General features: G+C 44.2%; 1 protein-coding gene across 1 annotated transcript; it reads right to left on the bottom strand.

Annotated features, from left to right (window-relative positions):
• Positions 1 to 1868: 1868 nt before the first annotated feature.
• On the bottom strand, positions 1869 to 27939 carry MTMR9 (myotubularin related protein 9). Its single transcript, XM_056852659.1, has 10 exons — positions 27584 to 27939; positions 22858 to 22966; positions 20628 to 20753; positions 18782 to 18955; positions 16286 to 16503; positions 12079 to 12240; positions 11197 to 11338; positions 8601 to 8821; positions 5194 to 5345; positions 1869 to 2260 (listed from the first exon to the last, which is right to left on the bottom strand). Exons 1-10 carry the CDS (start codon positions 27766 to 27768, stop codon positions 2082 to 2084), a joined length of 1668 nt encoding a protein of 555 aa, XP_056708637.1. The 5' UTR covers positions 27769 to 27939; the 3' UTR covers positions 1869 to 2081.

Raw genomic sequence — 27939 nt, forward strand, 5'->3', positions numbered from 1 at the left:
TTGGGGGCGGCAGCAGAGAAGTGGTGGGGAAAAGAAAAGGAGTAGCTGAAGGAAGTTGGACAATGCAGTCAGGAGGAATTGGCTACTATGAAGTGGTACAGGAGTTGCTGAGAAGCACAGATGGCAGTCACAGAAATAGAAACCATGGCCACCAAAACATGGAAAAGACTTCTTACTTGTAAAGATCACCAACAAGGAGAGCAACTTTTTTAAAAACCATACCCCCCAACACTACCTTCCCAAAGCCTTTGATTCACTAAAAGCTTCCTTAATCAAACACGGATGTAACAGCGACATGAAGCATTAATAATTATTTCCAAAGTCTGAGCAGGCTTTGCTCATGCACCAAAAAAGGAAAAGAAAAAAGCAGTGCTTTGTTAATTCAACCACAAGGAAAAACCGGCACTACATTTACAAAGCATGGATAGATCTTTCCAAGCAGGGCCACCATCAAATTGGCTTAGACGAAGGTCAGATCCTTCAACAGCAAGTCAAAACTGATGCCTCTGTTAGCAATAAATGACCAGATTATTTACAAGGTGGGATGTGGGAATGTTTTTTATCCCCTTGGAGATCCCTTGAGTTTCATGAGGAAGCAACAGCTCTGGTGTCAGGGAAGGGAGATGAGCCCTTATGCCAGGCTTGCGTTCACTGGTGAACCAACATGGATGTCAACCACCAGCCAAGAACTGTGGAACGGCAGGAACTGGATATTACTCCTATGACTAGAAGAAATTATGAACTTGTGCACCACCATACTGGCAAGTAAGCTGCCTTCACATGGGTGGGCCTCAAGTTAAACATGCACAATTGCAATTCTTTGCTTCCCTTAGAAACTTCCCATTCCAGGCTCTGCATTGGTGGCAAAGCAACTTCGTTGTCTCAGTGGCCACAGTAAATCTGTTTACATTTCATAATCTTGGTAGCAGATGTACTACTACTTGCATTCAAGGATTAATCCAACCTTTCTTTCTGTCCAGGGAACAATGCATGCAAAGTTATGCCACTCCAGTTTAAGGGACTGGACAAATTGTTTTGGTGCCTATCTCCTGAGCAATTCTGCCTTCACTGGTCTTTCCCAGTGCACACAGCAAACAGTCAATTCAAATATACGGGGGGCGGGGGGAGAGCATCTGGTACAGGCCTTTTTGAAATCGTACCACTTCTGACCAGCAGGATCACATGACTGAATGCTTCTTCCTGAATAGAAACTCCCTGCTGGTGGAAAACTCACCAGACAGCAAGAAGGGTTCTCCTTTTTTATGCTAGCTGCCGACATGCAAGATTCCTTGCTTGTCTCGGCCTCTCTTGCACCCCTAATGGGGAGTATCTAAAATGCAGTGTAAAGTGGTACTTGGGAGGGCTTTGCTATGTGCTTCACTATGGATATCTGAGTTAACTCAAAGCCAGATGTTCAGATTGTAGTCTGTGCCAAGCTTGTAATAATATGTTTAGGTGCAACAGCATCCTGAGGAGGGGAAAGAAAAGTATCTGCCCATTTTCAGGACCCTCCCAATACTCCTCAGGTGCATTCGCGGTGATGAACTGGTACCTGACGAAGCACCTGTTTGTTTCTTGTTTTCAGGGACAAACTAAAGAACATAGTCTAACCTGGGAATAAAAGGAAGTTTGCAGGGGGTGGTGGGGGTGGAGAGAACACCCAAAACTGCATGGTTTGCAAAAGGCGAATGTTGTTAAGTTCAGTCCAAAGTCTCTTTCTTGTCTACGCCCAGCAACTCCTATGTTGGCCATCACATTGATGGAGTTCAGCAGCATTTTACGAGCCACAGTTGACCCCGAAACTATACACAATTTATTAGCAGTGGCCGAATTTGCCAGGAGAGGATAGTAGGATGAATTCAGTTAGGACACTTTTGCTCCCATGAACAAAACCAAAGAAACAATGTTGTTAGGGTGTGAATGACTATAGTGCCAAGAGAGGGACTGAGAAACAGAAGGGTTCAAAGTCAATTGCACTAAAAAGGAACTTGAGCGCATGCAAGTCTTGTGTTGAGTGTTTAGTGTAGTGATAACTCGAACGGCTGAGCGGGGACGACCTTGGCGGTGAGTCCAGTGCAACATTAGGGACTGCCCAGCATCTCATCATCTTGTGTGCTGTCATCCGTCTCCAGCTCTGCCAGCTGCCTCCTCAGCATATTCACTTTCACTTGGAGTTCTTTGTTATATTTGATGATATTGATCATTTCTTCATAAGATTCGTCCAGAAATCTGGAGGATCGGTTCCAACGAAGGAAGACACCTGGAGCAACAGAGAAATAGCATTCTTAAACAATGCAAACAGCAGCAGGCACACACTCTCTTCCCCTAAACATAACAAAAGGCATGGCAATACAGTGGACTCAATCTGTTTCTTGTATTCAGAAAAATGTATATCTCAATCCTTCACAATCCCCTGGCACAATCAAGCCTTTCTGCCAGGGGGTGCATCTGGCATTCTGCATCGGGAGACCAGGCAGTTCTACAAAGCCACTGATAGAACAAGAAGCATTGGGTTGTAACTCCAGGCATAATGTGGGGGCCGAGCTGCATGTTATACTTACTACGAAGCAAGCAGCCTGGCTTTCTGCTTAGTATCTAAATGATTCATTAAAGACTCCTGTTTACAAGCAAAGATAAATGCACTTTCCTTTCCCTGCATTCTTAGGGAAGAGAATGCCCTAGCTGAGTTGTGCCACATTTTGCAGTTTTCATTACCATTTCTCATGCAGTAGGAAACATTGATCACACCCTAAAAAAGACATGCTGATAATCATAGGTGACTGGAATGCAAAAATAGGAAACAAAGCCGAATCAAATATTGTTGGCAGATTTGGGCTAGGAGCAAGAAATAATGCAGGAGAGCAACTTGTAGAATTCTGTGAAGACAAGAAGTTCTTCATTGTGAACATGTTTCAGGCAACTGAGCAGACCTCCGGTTTCCGGCATGATACTAGGTGTGAAACATTACACTGGGGTTCTCCCAGATTGTGAAACATTACACTGGGGTTCTCCCAGATTGTATCAGGTCCCACACATCGAGCAGGACCTAATCTTTGGGACGGGAATAAATGTGAGCCTGGTGTCTGTTGACAGAGTGCCATGATAAGACCACTTTGCCCTGAAGGCCTGAATTGATTTCTTGCCTCCTCCCTGTTTGGGCAGCAAGCAGATTTACACTCGCCCATGGAGACTTATAGATCCGATTGGACTCCAAAATGCTCTGTGGGATCTGATTCCCCACCATGGTTCCTTAGATGCGCTGGTGGAGGACTGGCATGGCTGTCTCTCCGAAGCCATCAATGGAATCACTCCCCGATGCCCTTTTCACCTGTGGTATGTGGTATGCCACAGAGCTACAGAGTAAGAAGTGAGAACTTAGAAGGCTAGAGCAAGTCTGGCAGCGGGCTTGCGACAAAGCTACAAGAACATCTTATAGGATGCCATGAGGTGGCAATGAAGGCAGCAAAGAAAAGTTACTATGCAGCCTCCATTGCTTCCCACTAGCTCTTGCCCGGCTCAATTGTTCAAAATAATTAATTGCTTACATCCCTTTCTCAGGGGCATCCAAATTCTAATTTGACCATTAGCTGTGAGGCTTTTGCGAGCTATTTGCAGATAAAATCTTGTCACTCTGCCACAACCTCCCCACTAACATTGATACAGTAAGTGAACTGGAGCCCCTTGGCTGTTTTCAGGTCCAATACTGGGCCATTTCAGTTAGCTCTCCCAGGCCCACCATAAGCCTCCTGGACCCGGGACCCTCCTGGCTGGTTAAGGCCAGTCGAGCTCCCCTGGGGGACATTATCTGTCTCTGAGTCCAGGGGTCTTCCCAGGGAGTTTGAAAGAGGCAGTGGTGCGTCTGCTCTTAAAAAGACCATCTTTATATCCTACTTATCCGGCCAACTACCGCCCAGTATCTAATCTATCTTTCCTGGGTCAGGTAGTTGAGAGAGCGCTGGCTGAACAGCTTCAGGCTTTCCTGGATGAAACATCAGCTCTGGACCCATTTCAGTCCGGCTTCTGCCCTGGTCACGGGATGGAGACGGCTTTGGTCGCCCTCACAGATGACCACCGTCGGCAGCTAGATCAAGGTGAGTCAGCGTTACTGATCTTATTAGATATTACAGCACCTTTCGACACAATCAATTATGATCTTCTAGACCACCAACATTGGAATTCGGGGGACAGCCCCTCAATGACTGCGCTCCTTTCTCCAAGGTCGGGGACAGAGGGTTTTAATTGTGAAATGGTATTTTTGTATAGCAATATGTATTATGCTGTGACAGCTGATATGAACTGCTCTGACCCCAGCTTTGGCTGGGGTAGAGTGTGATACAGATTTTAAAAATAATAAAAATAAATACCTGTGAGAGATTCAAAACCCTTTTGGCTTTCATTACAAGTAGAGTAAGCATCCCTGGCATCTCCATTAAAAAAAGAGAAAAGATTCCGGTAGTAATGATTTGAAAGACTGACCTGAGACCCTGGAGAGGTGCTGCCCATCAGAGTGGACAATACTGATCTTCTGGCTCAGTATAAGGCAGCTTCATGTGAATGGAACTGCTCTGAACACAGACATGCTGTTTCCCAGGTGATAACACACAGCATGGCCATGGGAACAACAGTTAGCAGTTCTATGGTGCTTCAGACACATATTGTTCTCACAACCACTCTGTAATCCCACAGCAGGGGATCTGAGGCTGAGAGACAATGGCTTGCCTTAGGCCACCTAGTAAGTTCACGGTAGAAGCAAGATTCAAACCCAGGAAACCTCTTGGTCTGCAACTCAGTCAAGGGCCAAATCACACATGACATGCAGATGTCAGTAACGTTCCAGCAATATATTTGTTTTTAAATGAAAAGCAGCCACGGGAGACTAATGTTGAGCCAAGGATCAGGAATATAGATGAAAGGTTCAATCTTGGCCTCTCCACCACAGTTCCACTCAAAACCCACTCATCCAAGCTGCTCCTCACCCCACAGAAGAAAAGTGCCCACGGAAGAAAATTAGTTGGGGAGTGATCAGGAGTAGAAAAATAGCTAGCAGTTAACATTAAGAGATTCCTCTGTCTGCTCTGCCTCCCCACATCCTATAAAAGACAGGAAAATTACATGTAGCAACATTCAACACGTGGACTGAATCTTAGCCACTCTGCTACACTCATGCCACATCCCTGAGTCGAGCCATCATACCTTCCCAGAGCTGCAGACTCTGTGGTGCAACCGAGGGCCAGATAACCAGACTGTTGGCCTCAAACAGAGGATTCTTGAACCTGTTGAGCTCTTCAGGCCGATTCACCCAGGACCACAAGGACATCGTCTTCTGGGGCAGCTTGAGTTTACACCTGGCAGAGAAATGAGTATTACTCATCCACTCTTTTGGGAAAAAAAATCACCTCAGTCATCCCCTCCATTCGCCAAATGAATCCCAAGGGGCCTGAAAGGCACCAAAGTCTTTTTCTGTTCTGCTGACTGCTAAAGGAGGGAAGGCAGCTATTCTTTCAGCAAACTCTTACACCGAGTAGCTACCAAATTTAATCTACATTGAAATTCAAGGGGAACTTCAGAAAACACCTGAAAAGCTTCAAGAGAAGTCAGGAGTTTTAATACAACAAATGCAATATGAGAGGTTTTACACAAATCCCTGCTTTACATACCAGCTGTTCTGTTCTCACCACAAGGGGGGGGGGAGAGAAGAGCACAAGAGTGTTTCTCTTTGAAGGACTAGATTCCTCAACTGCTGAAACTGGTGCTTTTTAACTCTATTTCAAGACAACCCTCTCCAGACTTTCCCAAGGTACCCCTGCCCACCACCAAAAAGAGGACGACTCCCGTCTCTTGAAAGCAAATTACGTAAATTCCAGTATATAGACTACCGTGAGTGACCAGCTGCAATAAAATATGGGAAGGAGGGGGCTGAATGTCACAAGGACAACAATGGAATACCCCGTACAGGGCCACAAAATGTGTCGGCCCCTTCCCTGCTACAGCAACCACCTACTGCTGTAGACTGCAAGCACCCAAGAGTCCTAGAGGAAGTTCTCTGGGGAGAGACACAGACTTGAGAGGATGGCTCTTTTACTATCACTTTGCCCAGGGCCTTGAAGAGATAGAGAGAGAAGACAGAAAGAAGTGGGAAGCCTCCAGGTTGCTTCCCCAATGCCTGAAATGACATATGCTCACTTTGCACTGGACATGAAAGGCAGGGCAAAGCAAGGAGAGCGACTCTTGTTTGGAGAAGGGGAAGAAGCAACATGGCACAAAGCAGCCAAAGAGGCCTCTGTTCCATTCACAGATCCAAACCTCCTTACCTGAGCGTTCATTTTGCTCAAGGCTCTTAGCGAAGACGGAGGTAACAGAAGTTACCTTCTGCCTTCTCCAAATACTGGTATGAAGGGAGAGCCGATCACTGCTCCCAGGGAGGTCTCTAGCATGTGCCAGAGGACTTGAATAAAGGGGGTAGGTGGGTAGAGTTGGTGTTGACCCAAAATAATCTATGGGTACCAAAACCAGCTCAAACATTTGTGAAACCAGACTTCATTCACGTGATCCTGGGAAAACAGCACCTTGCTCCATAATGGCTGAGACAAAAGCACACAATGCACTTGGCCTTACTTTGTATGCAAATACAGGTAAGAAAAGAAAAGGAAGCAGAGAGAAGAGGAAGTGTAGAGATAGAATCCCCCATTCTTTGCTTCTGCATGACCTTTCAATAAAAGCATTCAGTAATACAACACACAGGTTCCCTCTTGTGGCAGGAAACATCAAAACACATGCAGAAAAGCCAGCTGATTCACAAACCGAGAAAAAACAGCTGAAGAGGAAGCGCAAGGCAACCTTGGAAGATGTTCATGAATTGCAACATCCAGAGGTTAATGATGCTGGTCGGTTACCAGATATCAACTTGGATCCCACAGATGAAGGGGCGGGGATGATTTCTGCTGATTCCCCCTCCCACACAGCAGACCCCCAACATTCCTTCCTCAGTGCTGTTCCTGGGGGTCCTCCTGGCCCCCAGTGGCAGCATTTGAGTGATATTTTGGGCTTCAGCAAAGGGAGGAAGCGGTGGAAGATGCACGCCATGCACTGAATCCCTTCCGGCCATGGATCTCCTCCACTGGATCCGATCCATTTTGGACTTCAAAGTCACATGCCAGTTATCATCCCACTACAAAGAGGTTTACAGGATATAAGAATCCACTTTATTTGAGGGAGACCATCAATAGGCACTCCAGGTTTTCTTTCTTTGACATCTCCAGCCAAGCAAAATTTGGGTGGCAAGGCAAATAATCTGGTATCTTATACATGGAATACCCATTTCCACAGTGTTCTGTCCTATTGATCTCAACTCCCTCTCTCTGCTCGTTTAGATTTATACCTTGCTGTAACCCATGGGCTTAGAATAGTTTACTGCAATTTTTCCAAATACACATGATCTCTAAAGGATAAAAGAAGTCAAATAAAATTTAAAGGGTGATATCTCAGAGATGTCTATTTAAGATAGAACCCAGGATAATCCATCAACAGGGCACTGCTTTCTGAATGCTACCCCCTGCTTAATGGCTATTTGCTGAAGATGCACTGCAGAACAGAACAGATTGGGTGGAAGCAAAGATAATTCACAGGGGTGGTTGGGATGGTGTCCAGAGTTCTGCTCAAGAGGGAGTTGGCTTTTCATGCCCAGGTCCTTGCATTCTCTCCCTTACAACTTAAAAGATATGAGTGAGCAAGACAAAGCAAATGGTCCACCTGTCTACTGATCCTTGCAAAGGCCCAGACTCTCCCACTTGCTTGACCCGGGAAGGGCCACCACAACAATACTTGAGGACCAAAAGAATTCCAAAGCTCGATCGCAGACAACATGTTTTGCTTGGCATATGCTTTTGCAGTTGCTATGGGTGTGTCTAATAGTCTGTTTGCTATTCGCTGGAAAAGAAAAGAACCAATGTCTGATAAGGATGCCTCAACACAAATTTATACTGTTTCTAAATCTCCAAGCAAAGTCCATGTCATGGGTGGCCAACCTGTACTGTAGTTAGCATAGTTAGAAGCAGGGTTTGTGGTACACCTGCCCAAGAACATGAAAACCTGTAGCTGTGGCTATCATGGAGCCCAGGCTGAACTCCCTCTGTTACAACAGGGCATGTGTAGGTCCTGTACTGCACATAACTGTTAGTACAGTACTGGATCTGGACCTGACCTGTAGCACCCTTTGGCATTAAAGGCTTGCCACTACTGCTACAGGATCTCTGTAGCTCAGAGGTACACCACATCCTTTGCATTCAGTAGTTCCCATGTTCCATCCCTGGCATATGTAATGAAACGATGTCAAGTAGCAGCTGCTGAAAAGACTCATGCCCCCAACTCCAGAAAGCCACTGTCAGTCAATTAGAGTAGACAACACCAGGCAAGCTATACTGATCCAAATTAAGGCAGCCTTGTATGTCCACAACCACCTCAAACTCAGTTTAAAGGTTCAAAGTCAGGACTCCTAACCAAATAAAATGTTGCGTTCAGTTCCTCATCCATGATGCATGATACAATTGTGAATGCCTGTTTTCCAATATCCCTTCTTCTCACCCTCCCAGAAGTTCACCTACCTTTCATTTTCATTGCTGCCCAGGAAAGTGCCAAACTGGGAGGCGTATGAATGTTCAAAGAGCATGATGAGGAAATGATAGTTGAACTCAAAAGAACAAGGGAATTGACGAAGGATTTGCCAGACGCAGTCCAAGAAGAGCAGGAAGATGGGGGCCTCCCATTTCTGCTTGCTATTTGAGTAGGCTGACTGGGCACAGCGCAGCTGAAATGGGTGACCAGCCTGTGGGAAAGAACATGCCATGATGCACATTAAGAGTGCAACCAAAGGAAAGAGTTAAAATTATGCAGCAAAACAACCTGAATCTTTTAAAACAACACTACAGTAAGATTTGCTCAGTTTGCATATCAAAGAGAAGTAAATTTTTTATAGTTTTGGAAGCCATGGAGAACCATTTCTTTCACTGTCATCCTCCCTCAGGAAAACAAAGAACAATTTTTTTGGGGGGGAAACAAATTTTTTGGGGAAATGAACCCTATGCAGTGCTTGCTTTCTTATCAGCTCAAAAATTATCTGAGTACTTTTTTAAAAATGGAAAGATATGCAATGTATGTAACTTGGTTAACAAAAACTTGTACTATTAGGGATATTTATGAACTGTAAAAGAATTAGTTCTACTCAAGTATTAATTTTAATCAAGCAATAATTAGAAATATATCCAGAGATGCAGAAAGCGGCATTACAAGTTATCTAGGTGCCCATAGTATGTCCTTTTGCACTGCCTCCTTTATCAGATAATCCACCTTAAGTTTATCAACCCGTTGTTTGCTAGCAAGGAGTGGCAACCAGTTGAGCATAAGGTAGCTTTTCTTATGTCTACCCAGGATGTGGCCACAACTGACTATGTAGCCAGGTTTTTGCAGCAAGCAATGAGGATTCGTGAATGTTACTGCAAAGGGGAACAGGTGAATTCTGTTGAGTGAAATAGTACAATTACATCTCTGCGGATGTTGTTCATGCCAATAAAGGTTTTGACATTGATTGATCTAAGTGCCCACAGTAACTGTGAACAAATCATCTATGTTACGTTAGAGGAATGCAGGACACCTTGATTAACACACAAGAGGCACTGGGCCCCAGATAGGATGCCCTCTTTCCTGGGAGCAAAACCATAAACTCCTTGTATTTCAGGCTGAGAGGAGATGGTTTCTCTTTATGGGGGCAAATGGGCAGGACCTACCTGCCAGGAAAAAGCAAGACAGACTGCTGTTTTGGATATCCTGAGTTGGCCATAATTGCCAGGAATGTGACCACTTTATGACTGAATGGGGGGCTATGGTGGGAACTAGGAGAAAACAGCCCCCAGTTCAGCATAGGTCAGAGAGAACCCCCACCCCAACTGGGGCGGGTTAAAAAGTTTAGCACACTCTGTCAAAGCACACAAGCCAGCGGCTGGGGAATGGGGAGAAATGGTGTAGAGTCTCCCTTGACCAGATTGTTTCAGAGTTTCAGTTTTGCTTGGGTCTATTCCAGAGCAGTTCTCCCAAACACCTCCCACTACAGAAATTGTAAGAAAAATCTAAATATATGTGACACCTCCTCTCTTACCAAACCTAAACTTAGGTTACTGTTTTAACAGCATGAGATGCATAATCCATAGTGCAGAATATAAAATTATATGATTTGGCATATTTATAGAATTCAGGTCTGTAAAAATGCCTTTGTTCTCTACAAGCAAAATGGTGAATAGACCTAATATTTGACTGAGAGAGCTGTAAACTGCTGCACCCTATTCTACCTTAGCACCTTGCCATTTGAGAAGCTGGGGGGTGGGGAAGTTGAAAGCAGAAAACCACTTTTGTAATAAACAAAAAAGGCGTACTATTTGAATGGAAACACAGTGATACAGTTTCAAGAGGACTAGCAGAATATTTAGATACAAAGTTAAATTGTATATATTTTTTTTGCCAACCACTCTCTTTCCTCCTTCATCTACACTTCTACCTGGATTCTACATAGACAAATACTTCACTCTTTTTTAAAAAATATTTTTTTATTTGCTTTTAAAGATATGGGGTACAGAAAAGAAAAGGGGAAAAGGGAAGAAAAAGGGGATCCACCCTACTCATAACTCTGGAGGGAGAAATAAATGCTATTTACATTTTATTTACATTCTTAACTTGTACTAATATACTCTTACTACAAGACTATGTGCTAATCCTCATTTTATACTTAAATGCTTGATTTCCTGTTGATTGCCTTCAATATATTACTTAACATATCCATGTTACTCAGAGAAAGCGGGATCGATAGACAATTAGAAAAGTAAAATCAAATCCGTTTTCCAACTTACGCTTATCTTATATCTATTTCATTGAATAATACTTATATTTAATTTTCAATATACTCTGTCTTGTTTTTCTCTCTTAGCTCTGTCTTTCTTAATGCTGATACTACCATTGACAAAAATTTCACTCTTCTGCCTGGATTCTGCATAGACAAATATTTCACTCTATCTGGAGCCTCAAAATTTCTTTCAAGCCTGTGGAGGAGGTTCAGCTCTTATTTAGCATATTTTACATAATCCTTTCATCCCCAAAGATTTTTTTCTTCACGTTCGGCCTCCCCAGTGTGAATGTGTACCCCGCAGTTCTTACCTGCAGCCACTCCCTCTCAACCAGTGCTTCAAAGCCACGTATGGTCCTGCATCTCGGATCTAAAATAATCTGAGCCAGAGAAGTCACCTGTAGTGTTGAATCAGTTCCTTCAGTCCCATGAACCAAGACTGATGCTCCCTCTCTGTGGGGGAAAACAGAAAGATTTCAGAGGGGCAAACTTACAGCAGTAAATATGCTATATAGCAAGAGGCAGCACACCATGGTAGAATGGTGATCTTGAACCATGAAGATCTGGTTAACATCCTCTATTCAGGCATGAAGCTCAGCTGAGTGACTTTGCACCAGACACCATTTACCCTTCTCCAGTATTTACAGAACACTTATCTGACTCGCTTCCAAAAACAGGGTAGAATCACATAAATTGCCACTAGTAGTTAAAATACCATGAAAGAGCAGATCCACAAAAGCCCCAAAGCTCTTCTTTACAAAAGTAAAAATACCCTTTTTAATGCAAGGCAGAGTTGACTTACAGGGCTTTTCGGGTATGAGCTTTCAAGAGCTAAAGCTCCTTTCATCAGCTGCTCTACTGCAGATCAACACAGCTACCCTCTGAAACTACCTTACAAGACTTGTTGCCACAAATCGGTAGAAGGTAAGTCTACTGATGGCACTCAATCATGAGAGCTAAGTGAATCCCCTGTGGTCAAAGGCAGTGTGCCTCATCAGTAGATGCCAAAGTACTTCCAAGGCTGTTGCCTTCATGCCCTGCTTGGAGGCTTCCAGAAGCAACTGGTGGGCCAGCAAAACACAGAATGCTGGAGTACATCAACCCTGGCTCTGATGGGTTCCTTTAATGCTCTTACTAAGTTTCCCAAAACTGAAAAGCATGATGGATCAAAGATAGAAATGCCAAGGAACTACCTGTCAATGCACTGAGCAGCCAAGCAGGCGGTGGTCAGGATCTCCTTGACGTGGGTCAGCCAATTGGACGCCTCCAGCTTGCTCAGCCAGCGGTCCATATTATGCGACTGGTCGTTGCAGGCCTCCACCAGCTTGATGAGGCTTTCTTGAAGGATATTGTACCTGCAGGGGGGGAAAACCAAAGCATTGTTTTATATATAAACATAAAAATTTAACACCCTCCCCATGATGTATTAATAGCCACTCACATAAATGGGTACGTGTGTGTGGGAGGGGGTAGAGAGGCCAAGAGCCCTCACTGCTTTCAGGCTCCCTGGATCACAAAAAATGTGGTCTGTGCCAGGAGAGGACAGCAAAAAGCAATCTGTAGATAAGGCAGGCCTTGAAGGGCTCCCCCATCTATGGGGAGTAAACCAAAGCCTACTTGAAACAGGAAGATGGATGAAGGGAACTGATAACTGCTACAGGGCAACGAAGGGGAAACGGCAACTACAGCTAGCACAAGAGAACGGTCAGCAGAAACATCATAATTAGAATATATTACATTTTGACAAAACTGCTGTATGATCTTAGCCACACGCACCTAACTCCTACTGTAGGGCTGTCTAAAGGCGTGTGTGGTTGTGGGCTGGGAGAGACACAGGAGAAGGAAAGGGGGCAAGAGATGAGTGGAGATTGGTATCATAGAAGAAGGACTCCACTCATCGAGGAGAGGGGGACGTTCAAGCCTATAGAAAAAGGGCCTTAACTGAGGTCTCTCTTCCTCTATAGCTTCTCCTGCACCCATTGTTAGAGGTACTTGGAATGGGGCAGAAGGCGGTGACAGGGGAGACTGGGAGCCAGAGTGGTTTGGAGAAATGGGGCTGAAACATTACCCAGACCATCATACATCCAGCCATTATAAACACAGTGAATCTGCTTCTGGAATTACACCCATGGCAGAACTGAAAAAGAGCCCCCCCACCGACTTTTTGCTTTGAAATATGCTTGATCAACATGTGTACAGCTTTTGTCATAGAATCATAGAGCTGGATGGGACCTCCAGGGTCATCTAGTCTAACCAATGGTAAAATGCAGGAAATTCACAAACACCTCCCCCCACACCCCCAGTGACCCCTGCTCCATGCCCAGAAGATGGCAAAACAAAAACAACCCTCCAGGCTCCCTGGCCAATCTGGCCTGGAGGGAAATTGCTTCCTGAGCCCAAAGTGGCAATCAGCATTACCCTGAGCATGTAAGAAAGGGACACGAGAGCCAAGCACTGATCCAACCCTTCCTGCCCTGCCTCTCATGATCTGCCTAAGTTCACAGAATCAGCATTGCTGACAGATAGCCATCTAGCCTCTGCTTAAAAACCTCCAAAGGAGAGCCCACCACCTCTTGAGGAAGCCTGTTCCACTGAGAAACTGCTCTGTCAGGAAATTTTTCCTAAAGTTTAGCTGAAAACTCTTTTGATTTTAATTTCAACCTGTTGGTTCTGATCCAATCTTCTGGGGCAACGGAAAACAACTCCGCACCATCCTCTATACGACATTTGTCTACTACCTTATGCAATGCTGTCTTATCTGTCTGTCCCTTTTTACTCTTGCCAGCATGACAGAGCCAGCGATAAGGGCGAGCTGGATTCCAGGATGGCACGAGAGTCAGCAGTATTACTGACCCGGCAAACCAGAAACAGCTTCAAAATAAGAGATCCCTAAGCAGAGCCAGTACCAAACTAGGCAGGGAGGGGGCTAATCCTTTGCCACATGGGTGAGAGATTCAAAACTGATAAAAGGAAGTATTTCTTCATACAATGTAAAGTTAAATTGTAGAACTCCCTGCCTCCAGGATGTGGTGATGGCTGCCAACTTGGAAGGCTTTAAGAGAGGTGTGGACATGTTCATGGAGCAGAGGGCTATTCATGGATACTAGTAAAAATGGATAGTAGTCATGATGCATACCTCTTCTCTCCAGCATCAGAACAGTTGGGCCTTGGTTTGATTCAGCATGGCTTTTTTATGTTTCTTATCTTCTTATGGCCCCCTTCCCTTGCTACTCATGGCTGCTGCAACCACCTTAACTCCGGCTACCGAATTTCTATTCAGCACTGCACATGCCATGCATGATGCACTCTGAAGACCCAGTGACCACCTTGTGAGACCATCAGCTATTTTTAATGTGTTGCTTTAATGTTTGTTTTGGTAGGGTTTTTACACTGGGGTCACCCACCTTAGGTCCTAGGATGCCCCGGAGAAAAGCAAATATCTCAATATTTTAAAACTATTAAGCAGAAAGAGGAATAAAAAAGGTAGGCCTGTTAGTTTGGTCTGCCGCTTTATGGTGAGTCAGTGCATTACGCATAATATTGACACCGACTGGCAACAGCTGCCAAAGGTTTCCGGGAGAAAGGTTTTTTCCCCCCTCTCCAGTCCTGCTAATCCCAGAGCCTTTTAAACGGGGATGCCTAGGGACTGCATCACAGAGCTCAGTCCTGGATCAATTCTTACGTTCTTAAGCAAGGGTGCATATTCAGGATAATTTTCCATGGATCAGTTACATGTGAACTCTTTAAGAGAACCTGAATACCCGCACTTGCTTTGCAAATTTAAAGTACATTAAATTGTCATGGGGAAATTCCAATTAAGAACACCACTGCTATGAACCTACCAGGACTAAACATATTCTATAATCATGCCACAATAATCATTTTATAGTAAGTCCTAAAAGGGGGACAAATTGACCCCAAGGAGTTGAAAAAGGAGAGAAATGATTGTTTCCAATCTTCCAGAATGCTATACTCCAAAAATCCTTCGACCTTAATGAAGTCAGTTGCTTAGCTGTGTTTTCTGTATAATCTGATGGTGCTAAATCACTCCCCCCTCCACACACACTACACTGAAAGGGAAATGTGCACTAAAGTTAAATTGTCAAAATTACATTTTCTCCTTTGTGCCTTTGCTGCGGTTCTACTTTTGCACACACAAAAAGTAGATTTCCCACCCACCCCCATACAGCCAGTATCATGTACAGTAAACCCTCTATGGATTTTTTTATTTCTGCAACTTACTTTGGGATATATTCACGCACTCCCTTCCCCCACTGGATTAGTGAAGTACATTCCTTGTTCGGATGAGGATTTAAGCCCAAAAGAAGTTAGCACACCGTAGGCTAAAAGTAAGCTGGAAAGCATGTGCACAATTTCTGGTGAGATTTCAGATGCCAGAAGGGAGGTAACTGAAATATCCAACAGATACAACTGCAAGAACCTGCAGACTTCCACAGCTGTTTCCTCAGCTTGTATAGGCCAGTACAGAGAACCGGTTAAAAAAAGTGGCTCCTCTTCACTTCTGCACTGAGCTCCTCAACAGAAAGTACCAGTAAGAAATGTAGGTTGCTTTCGTCACTGTTCCTTGGGCTAGCAGCAGCACAAGTTATGCAAAACTAAGCACATTTACTCAGTACTGATAGAGAACACAGCAATTCTTGATGCAGGGTGGGAAAGGGGGTTAGGCTGCCTAGCCCATGGTCCCTCACAGAGTTTTGTGGCATAATGGATTTAAATGGTGACCTTTAAAAGCCCACGATCACTTGGCCACATGCCACCATGATTGAAGACACTTAACCTTCCTTGACCAAACCTATCAAGGTCATAAGGAGGAAGGTTGATGGGAAGGTGAGGGTGCATCGCAGGACAGGAGTGCTTTCATTTAGCATCGTTGAGTAACCAAGCATTTATTTTCAGATACAAAAGCAGCACGAAATTGGGCAGTAAGTTGTACAGCAAGTATGCTTGTGCACAGGTGTCCCCATACTCATGCACATCTGGCAGAATGTGTGTCCCCACTCCCCTAATGACCAATTAATCATTACATTTTTATCTCTAAGTAGCCAAGGATGGCTTACGTGGTTTCTCTATGTCCCTGCTCATCTTAGCTTCAAAGAAGACCTTTGAGAAAAGTTAGGGTGAGGGTGTGTGACCAGCCCAGGTCGACTAGTGGCTGAGCAGGGATTTGAAAATGGGTCTCCCAGGTCTAAGTCCAGCACCCCAGTCAATTCACCACATGGGCTCTGTTTAAAGTATGTCCATAAAAAGTGGGTTGGTAACTGCAACAATGTGCTTACTTTTAAGTGGTCTCAATTTACTCTCCGATTCCACGCATCCCGACTTCTGATCCTTAGAAAGCTGGAATGATGTTCCTGACAGAAGATCCCTTCTCACACTCACCTCTCAATGGATTTGTGAATCCTCCTCCATTGTGGATAATGGACCTCCTGCTCAAAGCCTCCACCTTTGGCCCGGGCTTGCTGGGCGACGCTCAGGGATCGGGTGTCGATGATGTAGCCACGCTTGCCTGCCCGAAGGGTGGCATTGATCAGCTTCTCGTCCTCCTTGCAGCGCCTCCCATTAGTGCCTGTGAGTGGCTGGCTACTGCGCATCATCACCTGGGAAGACAGCAGAGTAATGTCCATGGCTGCCCGTACTCTGACTTCAGTGGCTGAAGGATCACATTTTCAACACTAGCATAAGAACATCAGCTCAACATGGATCAGACCAAGGCATATCAAGTCCAGCAGTCTGTTCACACAGAGGCCGACTAGGGGGCTCTAGGAAGCCCACAAACAAGACAACTGTAGCAGCATTATCCTGCCTGTGTTCCACAGCACCTAATATGATGGGCATGCTCCACTGATACTGTAGAGAATAGGTATGCATCATGACTAGTATCCATTTTGACTAGTAGCCATGGATAGTAGCCCCCTCCTCCATGAACATGTCCACTCCCCTCTTAAAGCCTTCCAAGTTGGCAGCCATCACCACATCCTGGGGCAGGGAGTTCCACATTTTAACTATGGGTTGTGTGAAGAAATACTTCCTTTTATCTGTTTTGAATCTCTCACCCTCCAGCTTCAGCAGATGATCCTGCGTTCTGGTATTATGAGAAGGAGTAAAGCTTCTCCCTGTCCACTCCCTCCATACCATGCATAATTTTATAGACCTCTATGATGTCTCCCCTTAACCGTCTTCTTTCCAAGCTAAACAGCCCTAAGCATTTTAGCTGCTCCTCATAGGGCAGTTGCTCTAGCGCCCTGATCATTTTGGTTGCTCTTTTCTGCAACTTCTCAAGCTCTGCAATATCCTTTTTTAGGTGTGGTGACCAGAACTGTACACAGTATTCCAAGTGTGGTCTCACCATAGATTTGTACAAGGGCAGTATGACAGCAACAGAAACACTGGCTGAGCCAAGGAAGGCCTTGGCTGTTCGGCACCAGTTATCTTCTGAGCGACTTCATGCTTGTGCGTAGTACGACACTTACCTCAAACACCGAGATGTCAAAATGGAAGTCGAAACACAGATTGAGGACACAACCCTAGACTTAAAGGTCAAATACCAGTTTAACCCCAGATTGGTTTCTACAAAGAAGGGGCTCTGGTTCAGTGGTTGGGTAAGGCCCAAGTTCAGTCCCTGGCATCTTCACTTTTAAAAAGGATTAGGTAGCAAATGTTGTGAAGGACTTCTGCCTGAGACCCTGGAGATAATACTGACCTTGACAGACCAAGGGTCTAACTCAGAACAAGGCAGCTTTGTGTGAATGTTTTCGTAACAAACATTGCAATATGATATCTACCTTGAGGGTTATAATAATAATTATTATTATTTATCTACGGCTATTTGCCAGATAAAACAGAGACAAACCTTACAAAAGTCAATTTTCAGTCCAAGACTAATCTCAATATAAAATATCAGGCTATACATTTTCCGAATTAGATTGGGGGAGTACTCTAAGGTGACGTTCCTTGAGTGCAACCGCACAATATTTAGCCACCTGAGAGGTAATTGTGGAATTATCACCCAACAAAAACCATTTTTCCCAATCAGCCTCTCCTTCAACGCCCATTTTCCCGATGAGGGGTTCAATAACTTTGGAGCGGGCTGTCTTGTAAAAAAGGGCATCTGAAAGAGACATGTTCAATAGTCTCCAGTTCCCCGGAGTAACAGGCAGAGTCTGTCCGCCCTAGGGACCTTCTTGAATTTCCCTTCTAGGATGGCAAAAGGCAAGGCTGCGTATCTCGCCAGTGTATATACCTTGAGGGTTGATTCAGGTGTATATGCGTCCTCGCACCTCTCAAAATGACTGTGCTAGCTGCAAATTTATGTTCACTTGAGGTATCAGAGATATTTGTCAAATTTACATTCTGTTGGCAGCAATGCAAACGCAGAACTAGCTTCAGGGATTTCACACACCTGGCCAGACAATCCCTTCAAGGGAACACTTAGCCCTTTATTGCTACAAGGGAAAAATTCAGACACTCCCACTCAGAAGACTGCATTTGAGATGCTCTCTCAAGTTCACAAGGTTGGAAGAGACCGCAAGGGCCATCCAGTCCAACCCCCTGCCATGCAGGACCCCACAATCAAAGCACTCCCAACAGATGGCCATCCAGCCTCTGCTTAAAGACCTCTGCTTAAAGCCTCAGCTTAAAGACCTCCAAAGACGGGGACTCTACCACCCTCGAGCCCAACAGAGGGAAAGCTTCTGGTGGTTCAAATGGAAAGAGAGGGAGTTGTAGGAATGATACTCTTCCCTGATAGTTATCTACATAGCATCAATAAGTCAACATATCCCCAGAGTTGACAATTTCCAAATGAATACCTGGGTTTGTCCTAGGAAAATACCTGGGTTTGTCCTTGGCACAGAATATATTCAAGCACCAACTTACCATCCCATTTTTCTTGTGGTAATAGCTGAGGACTGGGAAGCGTCCGCCATGGCGAAACATGGCAACTTTGCAAAGAGATTCATCGTCAATTGATTTAGGGACAGTGACAATTGGTGGGTAAGAAGGACACACGGAGAAGTCTTTGTTGATGTAACTCAACCTCCATTCATTTGTCTGCGGGATAAAATAATTAGCAAAATATGATAACTGATAAGATGATGGTTTCCTGGTAGATAAAAGGGAATGAATACTATTTTAAACCATCAAGTTTAAAATGCAGAAGTACCCCCAAATTTGATTATTACTCTGCCAAAAGGGATTTCTTTTCAACATTGTTTGCTTTCCCAATCTGACATGTGCCCACTTACTATGCTTGTTCTTAATTATTATTAATAGCCCCCCTCTCTCACTGAGACTAGAGGCAGGTGACAGAATATAAACAGTGGCCCTTTGATAACTGTTGGAAGCCAGATGGCAGCACAGCCTGGGGGCTCAGCATCTGCCACTATGATAATGCCAGGTCTAAAATGCTTGCACATCCCTTTTAAATGCTGGGGAGGACGGGAGTCCATATACCGCACCTGCATTCCACCAATAATGCAACCTGCCAGGTCTTCTAAGAGAATCGGTCCCAAAGCTGAAGTCCCACCACTGAAAACCACCCTCTCTCTCCAACCAGGGTGGACAAAAATCAATGCTTTAAAAAATAATTGGAATTTTAAAATTTAAATTGGATTTTTTATTAAAATCTGATTTTTAAAAAAAATAAAATGCTTTTTGAGGAAAAATCTATCTAAAGATAGCTTTCTATTTAAGATACATTATAGTCCAAAGGTTATTCATCATGAAATCAGGATTGGTTTTTAATTATCTAGCACGAGGCTGTATACTGATGCAATGTTTACATTTTTGGGTAAATGAATGCCATCAATCCACTCATAATGTCATGCCCTTCCAGAGGTTTCTGTAAGTTTATTTTGGGCAATTTTTCTATCTGGAAGATATTATCACAGACGCTTGGTTTTGCAGTTCTCAAAACTGTGAGTTTGTGTCTGCAGAGCTAACATGCCTTTTCTTAACGGCAAAAATGTTATAAAATAAACATACAGAGTTGAGAAAAAGACCTTAATCCCACTGCTGCTTTGCAAATCTATGTACACAAGATCAACTCCTTATCTCCTAAGTGCTAAGTTTCAAGCAGTTCAATGAACAGAAGATTGACTGGAGTGGGATAGATCTGTACATGGAGCTAAGTGTGAGGAGGGAGGGGCAAGCAGTAAAAATGATAGTGAAACCTTTTGAGTAGAATTCTCCACAAGTCTTGGGATCTTTGTGTGTACAGCCTGAGGTTTATCATATTATACTCTCCCTTGAAGAGAAAGCCTATAATGGCAGCAGGCTGTAAAAGAGACCTAGTTTGGGAATATTTTAATGATGTTCCTCCACATATGAGTAAGGCAGGGACATGTGCAAAATGCAAAAACTGCAACAAAGAAATGCAAGGCCTGGTGGCCTGAATGAAACATCATGAGAAGTGCTGTTTATGTAGAAAACCATGATTTTAAAAAAATAGTCTTCCTCACTAGTGATTTAAATTGTGAAAATCTAGTTTTACTGACTAGTGATTTAAATCAAATCCACCCTGCTCCAAACCATGACTTTTCACTTCTTCTAGGAAGGAACCTTGCCAGCTGAATGGAGAGGTGCACATTTATTAAATGCTTCTACCCTGTTTTTCTCCTGCAAAGCAGGATTCAAGATGCCTACAAATAAGTCACAGCCAAACAAAACAGTATGATAAAAAAAACTTTCTAATACAAACACACCTATTTCAAATAGGACTTACTACTGAACTGAGAAGCTCAAATTCTTGTTCAGGTAAGAAGGAGTGCCAGCCATCTTCAATTACTTCAAACATGGGCCGATAAAAGAAAGGATACATCAGAGTGATGGAATCTAAGGTGGACAGCGCCTGCAGGGAGAAAGAAGAACGTATGCTGTGCTTGCTGAATGCTCTTTTCCTCAAGACGTCAATGAACCCCACCAAGCATTCCAAAGCTCTGCTTCATCTTCACCTCTTAGCCTATTACTACAGTTTCCATAATCTTTACTGGTCCAAATGTCCACCAACACACACTCCCTGGCAGCCATGTTCTCTTAAGAATGAAAGATACAAAATGTCCAGAAATTCTGAAGTCATGGGGGATGGGGTAGGGGAGAGAGAAAAGGAAATGCTGGAGAAAACTGAAATGAATGCAAAACTTTCTTAGCAAACCTAAACTTACTTTATTGCCTTAACACAGGGGTGGGGAACCTTTTTTCCGCCAAGGGCCATTTGGATATTTATAACATCATTCACGGGCCATACTAAATTATCAACTAGCCAACCAAGCCCCAAGCAGGCAGCTACCCCAGATGACCCCCCGGTGCGGGCAAGTAGGCAGGCATCCAACCAGTGGCCCACTCGCCCACCTGGTAGCACAGGATGGTCTGTTGCACCAGCCGGGCATAGCCGTCCAGCCGCACACCAGAGTTGCTCCTGCTCCACAAGGTCGGGGCCGGATTCTACAGCCGGCTCCTGCTACCTCCGCCTGCAGGGATGAAATGAGGACACACTGGCTAAGAACTCAACCACGCGCATTCTGAACCTGCCCCCTTTAACCCCTCCATTGTCGCCACTTCCGCCCCCAGCTCTCTTGTAGTACAGAGGGAATACGTTTCTCCATGGCCTGGGTGGGAAACGGTTAACACAGTTTCTTGAGCGGTCCTAGCAGCTCCATAGCTAACAACTCTTCTGCAAGAGAGAAAAAAGGTTCCTTTTCTCAGCAAAACAAAGTCACATCTGCCTTGAATAGAGGCTATTCCTGTCCACGGGAGGGGGCAGATCACCAGTCTTAGATCCTTCTGAGCTAGAGATCTGCCAGGACCCACGAAGGGCCGGACCAAATGATTTCGCTGGCCTTAAATGGCCCCTGGGCCTGATGTTCCCCACCCCTGCCTTAACAGCTTAAAATAGGACATTTATAACTTACAGAGTACTATTTGGCATAATTTACAATTATATTTAGTAGAAGTGTCTTGGTTATTATACAAGTAAAACTGTAAATATACCCAGTACTTGTGAGATAGCGCTGATAACTGCTGGACCCTGTACTACCTTAGCACACGTACCTTAGTTTGACTGTCTGAGAGGTAGGAAAAATAAAAGTTGAAAATCGGAAACCCTTTTTGTAGCGAACAAAAGAAAGTGCATTATTTAGGCAGAAATCATCACAAGGACTAGCAGCATGGTTACATATCACACTTTATAACACTGAAAACATAGTAGCATACCCATTGTGCCCCAAATTAGTCAAATTTAAACAATAAACGTCTTTGAAAAAAATGTTATATATTTCTACTATATACCAGGAGTTCTCACCACCCTGATGCAGTGACTGTAAGGAGCAGTAGGTCGAAAAGGAAGTAATGACCAAATGCTACAGCAAATAAAGCTAGTTTATCTTGTGGCTCAAAAATCACAGCAGAGGTAGTGCCTGATGAACATCTCTAGAGAGCATACCCCATTAGATGGTTAAAAGCCCTCTTTGTAGGACTGCCTTCAAAGAATAGCAAGAACTTTTAGCTGGTCCTGAACACACCTGTGTGTATCTTAACTGGGTTTCCACTGCAGGGATTATGGAACACCCATTTTAGTCCAAAGGCATTGGTTATCAATTTGTCTCCTGGCCTAATTCTAAATCCTAGTCTGACCTTTAATGCCCTAAACAGCTTTGTATCAGGATCACATATAAGTTTATTTGCTCCTAAAGTTAGTTTTATATTTGTTAACATGAAAGACAGTGATTTCTACATTTAAAGAAATGGAATACCTCAAATATATGCAACCAACTGCAATCACACCCCATTTTAAGAATCAGGAGAGGAAACGACAATGCTTGACTATATTCTTGGTCAAACTTTCCATTCCAGAAATATCCCACTCAGAAACTAGGCACGACTCCAGCCTCCAAAAACCTCTATCAGGAGAAACGAGACCACCATACCATCCTGCCAACTCCTACAGATCACCTTACCTCAATGGAGCTAGCTATGTTCAGAGACTCCTCCATTCCAGGAATATCAAGCTGAATAATCCGCAGGTCTTTGCATTTGATAACGATGGAGCCCAAGGAGCCAAGAAACCTGCAGTGACAAAAGACAGGAGCACTCAAGAGAAGGACAAAGAAACAGCTCTGAGAGCCTTCCAACGCAGCCATTTACAGCATCCCACAGCGTTCAACGGGGAAGGTGATGCAATGGGGCGGGGGGGACAGGCAAAGCCTCACAATTTAGCTGACAAAACCCTTCATTCAGAGGCAAGAGCAGCTGACTGAGAAACACTAAAGGGTGGAGCTACAAGTTACCTCAGCAAACATGAATAGAGTGGTGGACTAAGACCGAGGTCACCTGAGCTCAACTTACCATGAAGTTCACTGGGTGACCCTGGCCAGGTGCTCTCTCTCTCTCATCCTAAACTACCTTACAGGGTTGTTGTGAGGAGAATTAAGATACATGTGCTAAGGTAGTATACGGTGCTGCAGTTTGCAACTCTTTCTCAAGTAATGGCTATACTCACAAGTTTTCCTATAGAAAATAAAGACATTTATACTTTTAAATTCCATAAAAATGCCAGACTCTACAATTTTATAGGCAGTTATAATTGATGCATGCTGTGTTGTGGTGCAGTGGCTAAGAGCGGTGGTTGGAGCGGTGGAGTCGGATCTGGAGAACCAGGTTTGATTCCCCACTCCTCCACATGAACGGCGGACGCTAATCTGGTGAACTAGATTTGTTTCCCCAATCCCCACTCCTATACACAGACAGCTGGGTGACCTTGGGCTAGTCACACTCTCTCAGACCCCCCCCCCACCTCACAGGGTGTCTTTTGTGGGGAGGGGAAGGGAAGGTGATTGCAAGCCGGTTTGATTCTGCCTTAAGTGGTAGAGAAAGTTGGCATATAAAAACCAACTCTTCTTCTTGTACAATCACAAAGTTTAGCTTTGATAGGAAAGTACTGCATATATTCCAGTTTCTCCCCATAATTCTACTTTTCCCTAGGGAGAAAAAAACCCTGTGGGAAAAACTTTTTCTTGCAGCTTCAAAATTTCTGTAAACTTTACATCTCTAATCTTCACATCTAACCTTTACTCCAGAACTATAAAGATCAGGAACATGTTACTATAATGTAGAAAAGAAAAAGACAGGAAATGAGAAGAAAAAGAGATTGTATTGAATTCTATACTGCTCATCAGGATGCAGGCAAGATAAGTAGCTAATATGTGCCTTTCTTTGTTAATGGGAGCTGCTTTGGAAGAAGATATCTGTCTGAAAAGCAGGATATTAACTTAGAAGTACATCGAATAAATAAAATGGAATGCTGGATAAAGGAGTCCAGAGTCAGACGTTGATCCCCTCTGAATTTAATTGGTTACATGCAGAGAAAGTGGAATTGACCTGAACAGCAAAGCAGATCACGGTTATGATTATTTTAAGCTGGATGAAGCCGCTGACAGAGACTAGGAAGAGCTAGACCTGTAGGGCCGGTTTCCATGGTGAGGGAGTGGTCCAGACACAGCAGATCAGCAAAAGCAGATGAGGTCAGCCTGGGACCTCGGGATTATACTGTGTGCTGCCAGACCAATGAGCCCTTTTTGCTGTTATGCAAAATTGCTTAAAGCTTTGCCACAAGACTCTTCAACACCCCCTACAAGTAAACAAATCCCCCCACCCATACCCCTTAATGACATTAAGATACGAACTACTTAAATGGACCAAGGTCTAATATATTAGCTATTTTTACACTCTGCTATTCTCCTCCAAAGGAGAAGGAGGATCCAAAGTGGCTTACCATACATCAATCTCCAATCTTTTATTTTCTCCTCAATAACCACCTTTGTGAGGTAGGCTAGGCTAGCTCAAGGTCACCCAGAAAGCTTCCATGGCCCAATGGATTCAATTCTGGTTCTTCCAGATCCTAGTCTGTGTGAGGTTCTCCAGCCAACCTCGGCAATCCCAAAAAGTCACTCGTTCAGACAGGCAGGTCTAAAGCAGGTAAACGTTTATTCAGGAGCCGCAGGTACAGCATAAGCAATCTACAGGTTCAAAGCTGCTAATGACCATCCATTCTACAAAGCATAACTTTAAGCACAAAGCAACCCCAGGTGCAAGATCAAGCAGGCCTGGGAATTGGGAGATAACAGTGCCTGGTGGGAAGCAGGGAGTGAGCAAGCCATAATACTGAAGTTGCCTGCTTGCGACTCAAGGTCAGAGCAGGAGGGGGGAGGCAGGGAGCGGGGATAGTTTGAACAGCTCTGGGAAACAAAACCGAAAGATGCTCTTGAACAGAAATGGGCCTAACTCATGGCAAGAGCCTGCCTGGACCGCATGACTCCTGACAGTCTGGTACTCTAACCACGACACCACACGGGTAGCAAAGCACATAGTAGACCTCCAAGCATTGAACCTGGGGTCTTATGGTGTTCCTGCTTTGCATGAACGACAGAGGTATGAACCTGGGATCTTATGTTCACATTCTGTCACTGAATTACGACCAACCCCTGTCATCACCTGGGCACCACTCAGGGTGCTGATGTTGTGATCTACCTTCTTCTCTTTATGCCATCAGAACCCAACGGGAGCACCTTCCTGACTGTACCACACAAGAACCAAGTGCAAAAGTAACTTCCCCACATCTTTGGCTTCCTCTAGAGGTCCATCAGAATCCAAGGCTGCATACATTCCAGAAGAACCATAAGGGGGGTGGGAACCTATGCAATGGCCAGGATTAAACATATTCATTTTAATTGATTATTTATTTACAGTAATCTGTTCCAAGCCATTGGGGAAAGGATGAGACAGAAATGGAAGCAATGAACTAAAGATATAAAAATGTGCTTTTTAACCCATTCCTCAAATCACCTTCCAGCAAGGTCATGTTTTTAGTTCACCCTTCCTCAAGAAGCTCAGGGTGGCATTCACAGTTCCCCACTTTGCAGTTTACTCTCCGAACAACCCTGGGAGGTAGGTTAAAATGAGAGAGAGAGAGAGAGAGACTAGCCTAAAGATCACCCAGTGAGCTACCCCCCAATTCACTAACTGTGCTCACTCTCATCAGTCTCTTCTACCTGCCCTCGTTAACCCTCCCAACAACCATCCTGGCAAGACTCTTTCAACAGAGCTACGATCAGCCAAGCTGCATTGGTGAGGTTTTAAACAAACTAATCAGTTGATGCCCTCACAAGGAGAAACAGAGCCATTTCCCCATTTTTTTTCACACTCAAGGAAATTGCAAAATGGCATGGCAGGGGTGTAAACAGGATTATCATCCTGTTTCAACACTGTTCCAAACCGCCTGCTCCTCTTCAGCGCAGAAGAAAGAAATGTGTGTGAGAACGTAGGATGCCAGGAACGAACTGAAAGCTCAGCAGGTTATCATTCGTTTGTTCTACCAAGTTATTCAAAGCCAAGTAGTCCGTCAACCCTCAAATTAGATGCCATCCCCGTGCTTGTGTGGGGCTTGAAATAACAGGGGGAATTCATGGAATCAGGGAGGGGATCAGAAAAGTTATCCAACCCTTTGCCAAAATAGGACCCATCCACTGGAATGATGTTGTTGTAGAGATTCAGCACTGACAAAAAGAGTACGTCTTCATTCAACACATTAACTTATTGAAATGACTGCAACAAGATGAGGGGATGGCCACTAGTCTTTAAAAAATGATTTACACAGATTTGTGGCTTATCAATGGATATTAACCACAAGAGCCAAGCGGAGTATTGATGTTCACAGGAAGTATACCTTTGAATTCAAAGTGCTGAGGCAGAAGACAACCACGCCCTACTTGTGAGCACCCAATGGCATTTGGTTGACTGTTCTTGGAAACAGAATGCTGGACTAGATTACTCTTTGGTCTCAGCCAATAGCACAGTCATTAGGTCCTTATTAATCCAAAGCGTGTAATACCAGGAGGAGGAGAGAAAAAACAGGAGGAAAGACGGTACAACCCTCAAAACCAACATAAACAAGTCATATCAGAAACTGGGCCTGAAAATAGAACAGGATGTCAACAGGTGAAGTTTTTTCCAGCCCAAACATCCAGTAGAAGGGAAAAGGAACCCCTGTGGACTAATGCTTTTTAAAAGCAAAGATATTATCTCGATTAAAAAAAAAAAAAGAACCAGCACAACAGGGTAAAAATTAAAACAGGGCCTTAGCTAATCTGATGGGGGGGATATTCCTGACGTCATCTGTGGAAATCAGAGACTGTGTGCAGGGAAGAATAACCCCCCATTCGGTTAAGAAAATATTATTGGAGAAAGAAAAATATTATCGGAGGTGCCAAAGACTGTGTCACAAAACTTCCTTGGGCAAAAAAACAATAGAACACTAGGCATTTTACAGACATACTTATTGCAGTGGAACTCCAAGGCACCGATTGTAGGGGCTGGAACCCTACAGAACTCTGTCCCCAGCATCAGTTCGGCCACAAATTCATTTGGGAGCTCTAAGCCAGTCACTCTTCATCTACGTTCAGTATCACCTTTTGTAATTTATTGCTCCCCACCTACCTTGCAGGGTAGCTTGAATGATTCCAGAGAGAACCCAGCACCTGAACAATTACTTTAAAAATGTGTATTTTTAGTGATATCATCCTACCAAAATATTTCAACCTAGATCTTTGGGGGAAATAAGATAACATTTTGAAGGCTATATCCAGTTCACCCACCCTGTCCCCCTTATGGAAACTGCAGCACCCTCACCTCTTTTCAATGGAATCAATGTTGGAATGAAGAAGCCAAAGTTCTTCCATGTTGTCCTGCCGCCGTGAAGAGAAAATCAGGTGATGTCCTGTCAAGCAGAGCGTCCCCTCCACTAATGGATAAAAGGGACGGTGAAGGATGACATTATCAGCTCGAGGTGTCTTGATAAGCTCAGCAAACTCCATGGTTTCTTCCAGATTTGGCACAATGTCCCCTGCAGCCAATCGGTACAAATCTTAATTTTCCGGAAAGACACAACTCGAGTTCTTGGCAGCTTCCACACAGGCCACAACCCTTGAGATTACCGTACTAGCTGAGAGTTAACCATTTAGCAGGGGTCATTGCTGCGAGATCCC

Source organism: Euleptes europaea, chromosome 7, assembly GCF_029931775.1.
Source record: "Euleptes europaea isolate rEulEur1 chromosome 7, rEulEur1.hap1, whole genome shotgun sequence".
In the NCBI taxonomy this organism is placed as follows: domain Eukaryota; kingdom Metazoa; phylum Chordata; class Lepidosauria; order Squamata; family Sphaerodactylidae; genus Euleptes; species Euleptes europaea.

Bases quoted from the DNA above. Each gene is read 5' to 3' on its own strand.
- MTMR9 (XM_056852659.1), bottom strand. From the start codon at position 27,768: ATGGAGTTTGCTGAGCTTATCAAGACACCTCGAGCTGATAATGTCATC. The intron at 16,504-18,781 runs GTAAGTTGGTGC...CTGTCTTCCCAG, and splicing joins ACCACAAGAAAAATGGGATG to GTGATGATGCGCAGTAGCCA. The intron at 5,346-8,600 runs GTAGGTGAACTT...TTTCTCTGCCAG, and splicing joins GGCAGCAATGAAAATGAAAG to GTGTAAACTCAAGCTGCCCC.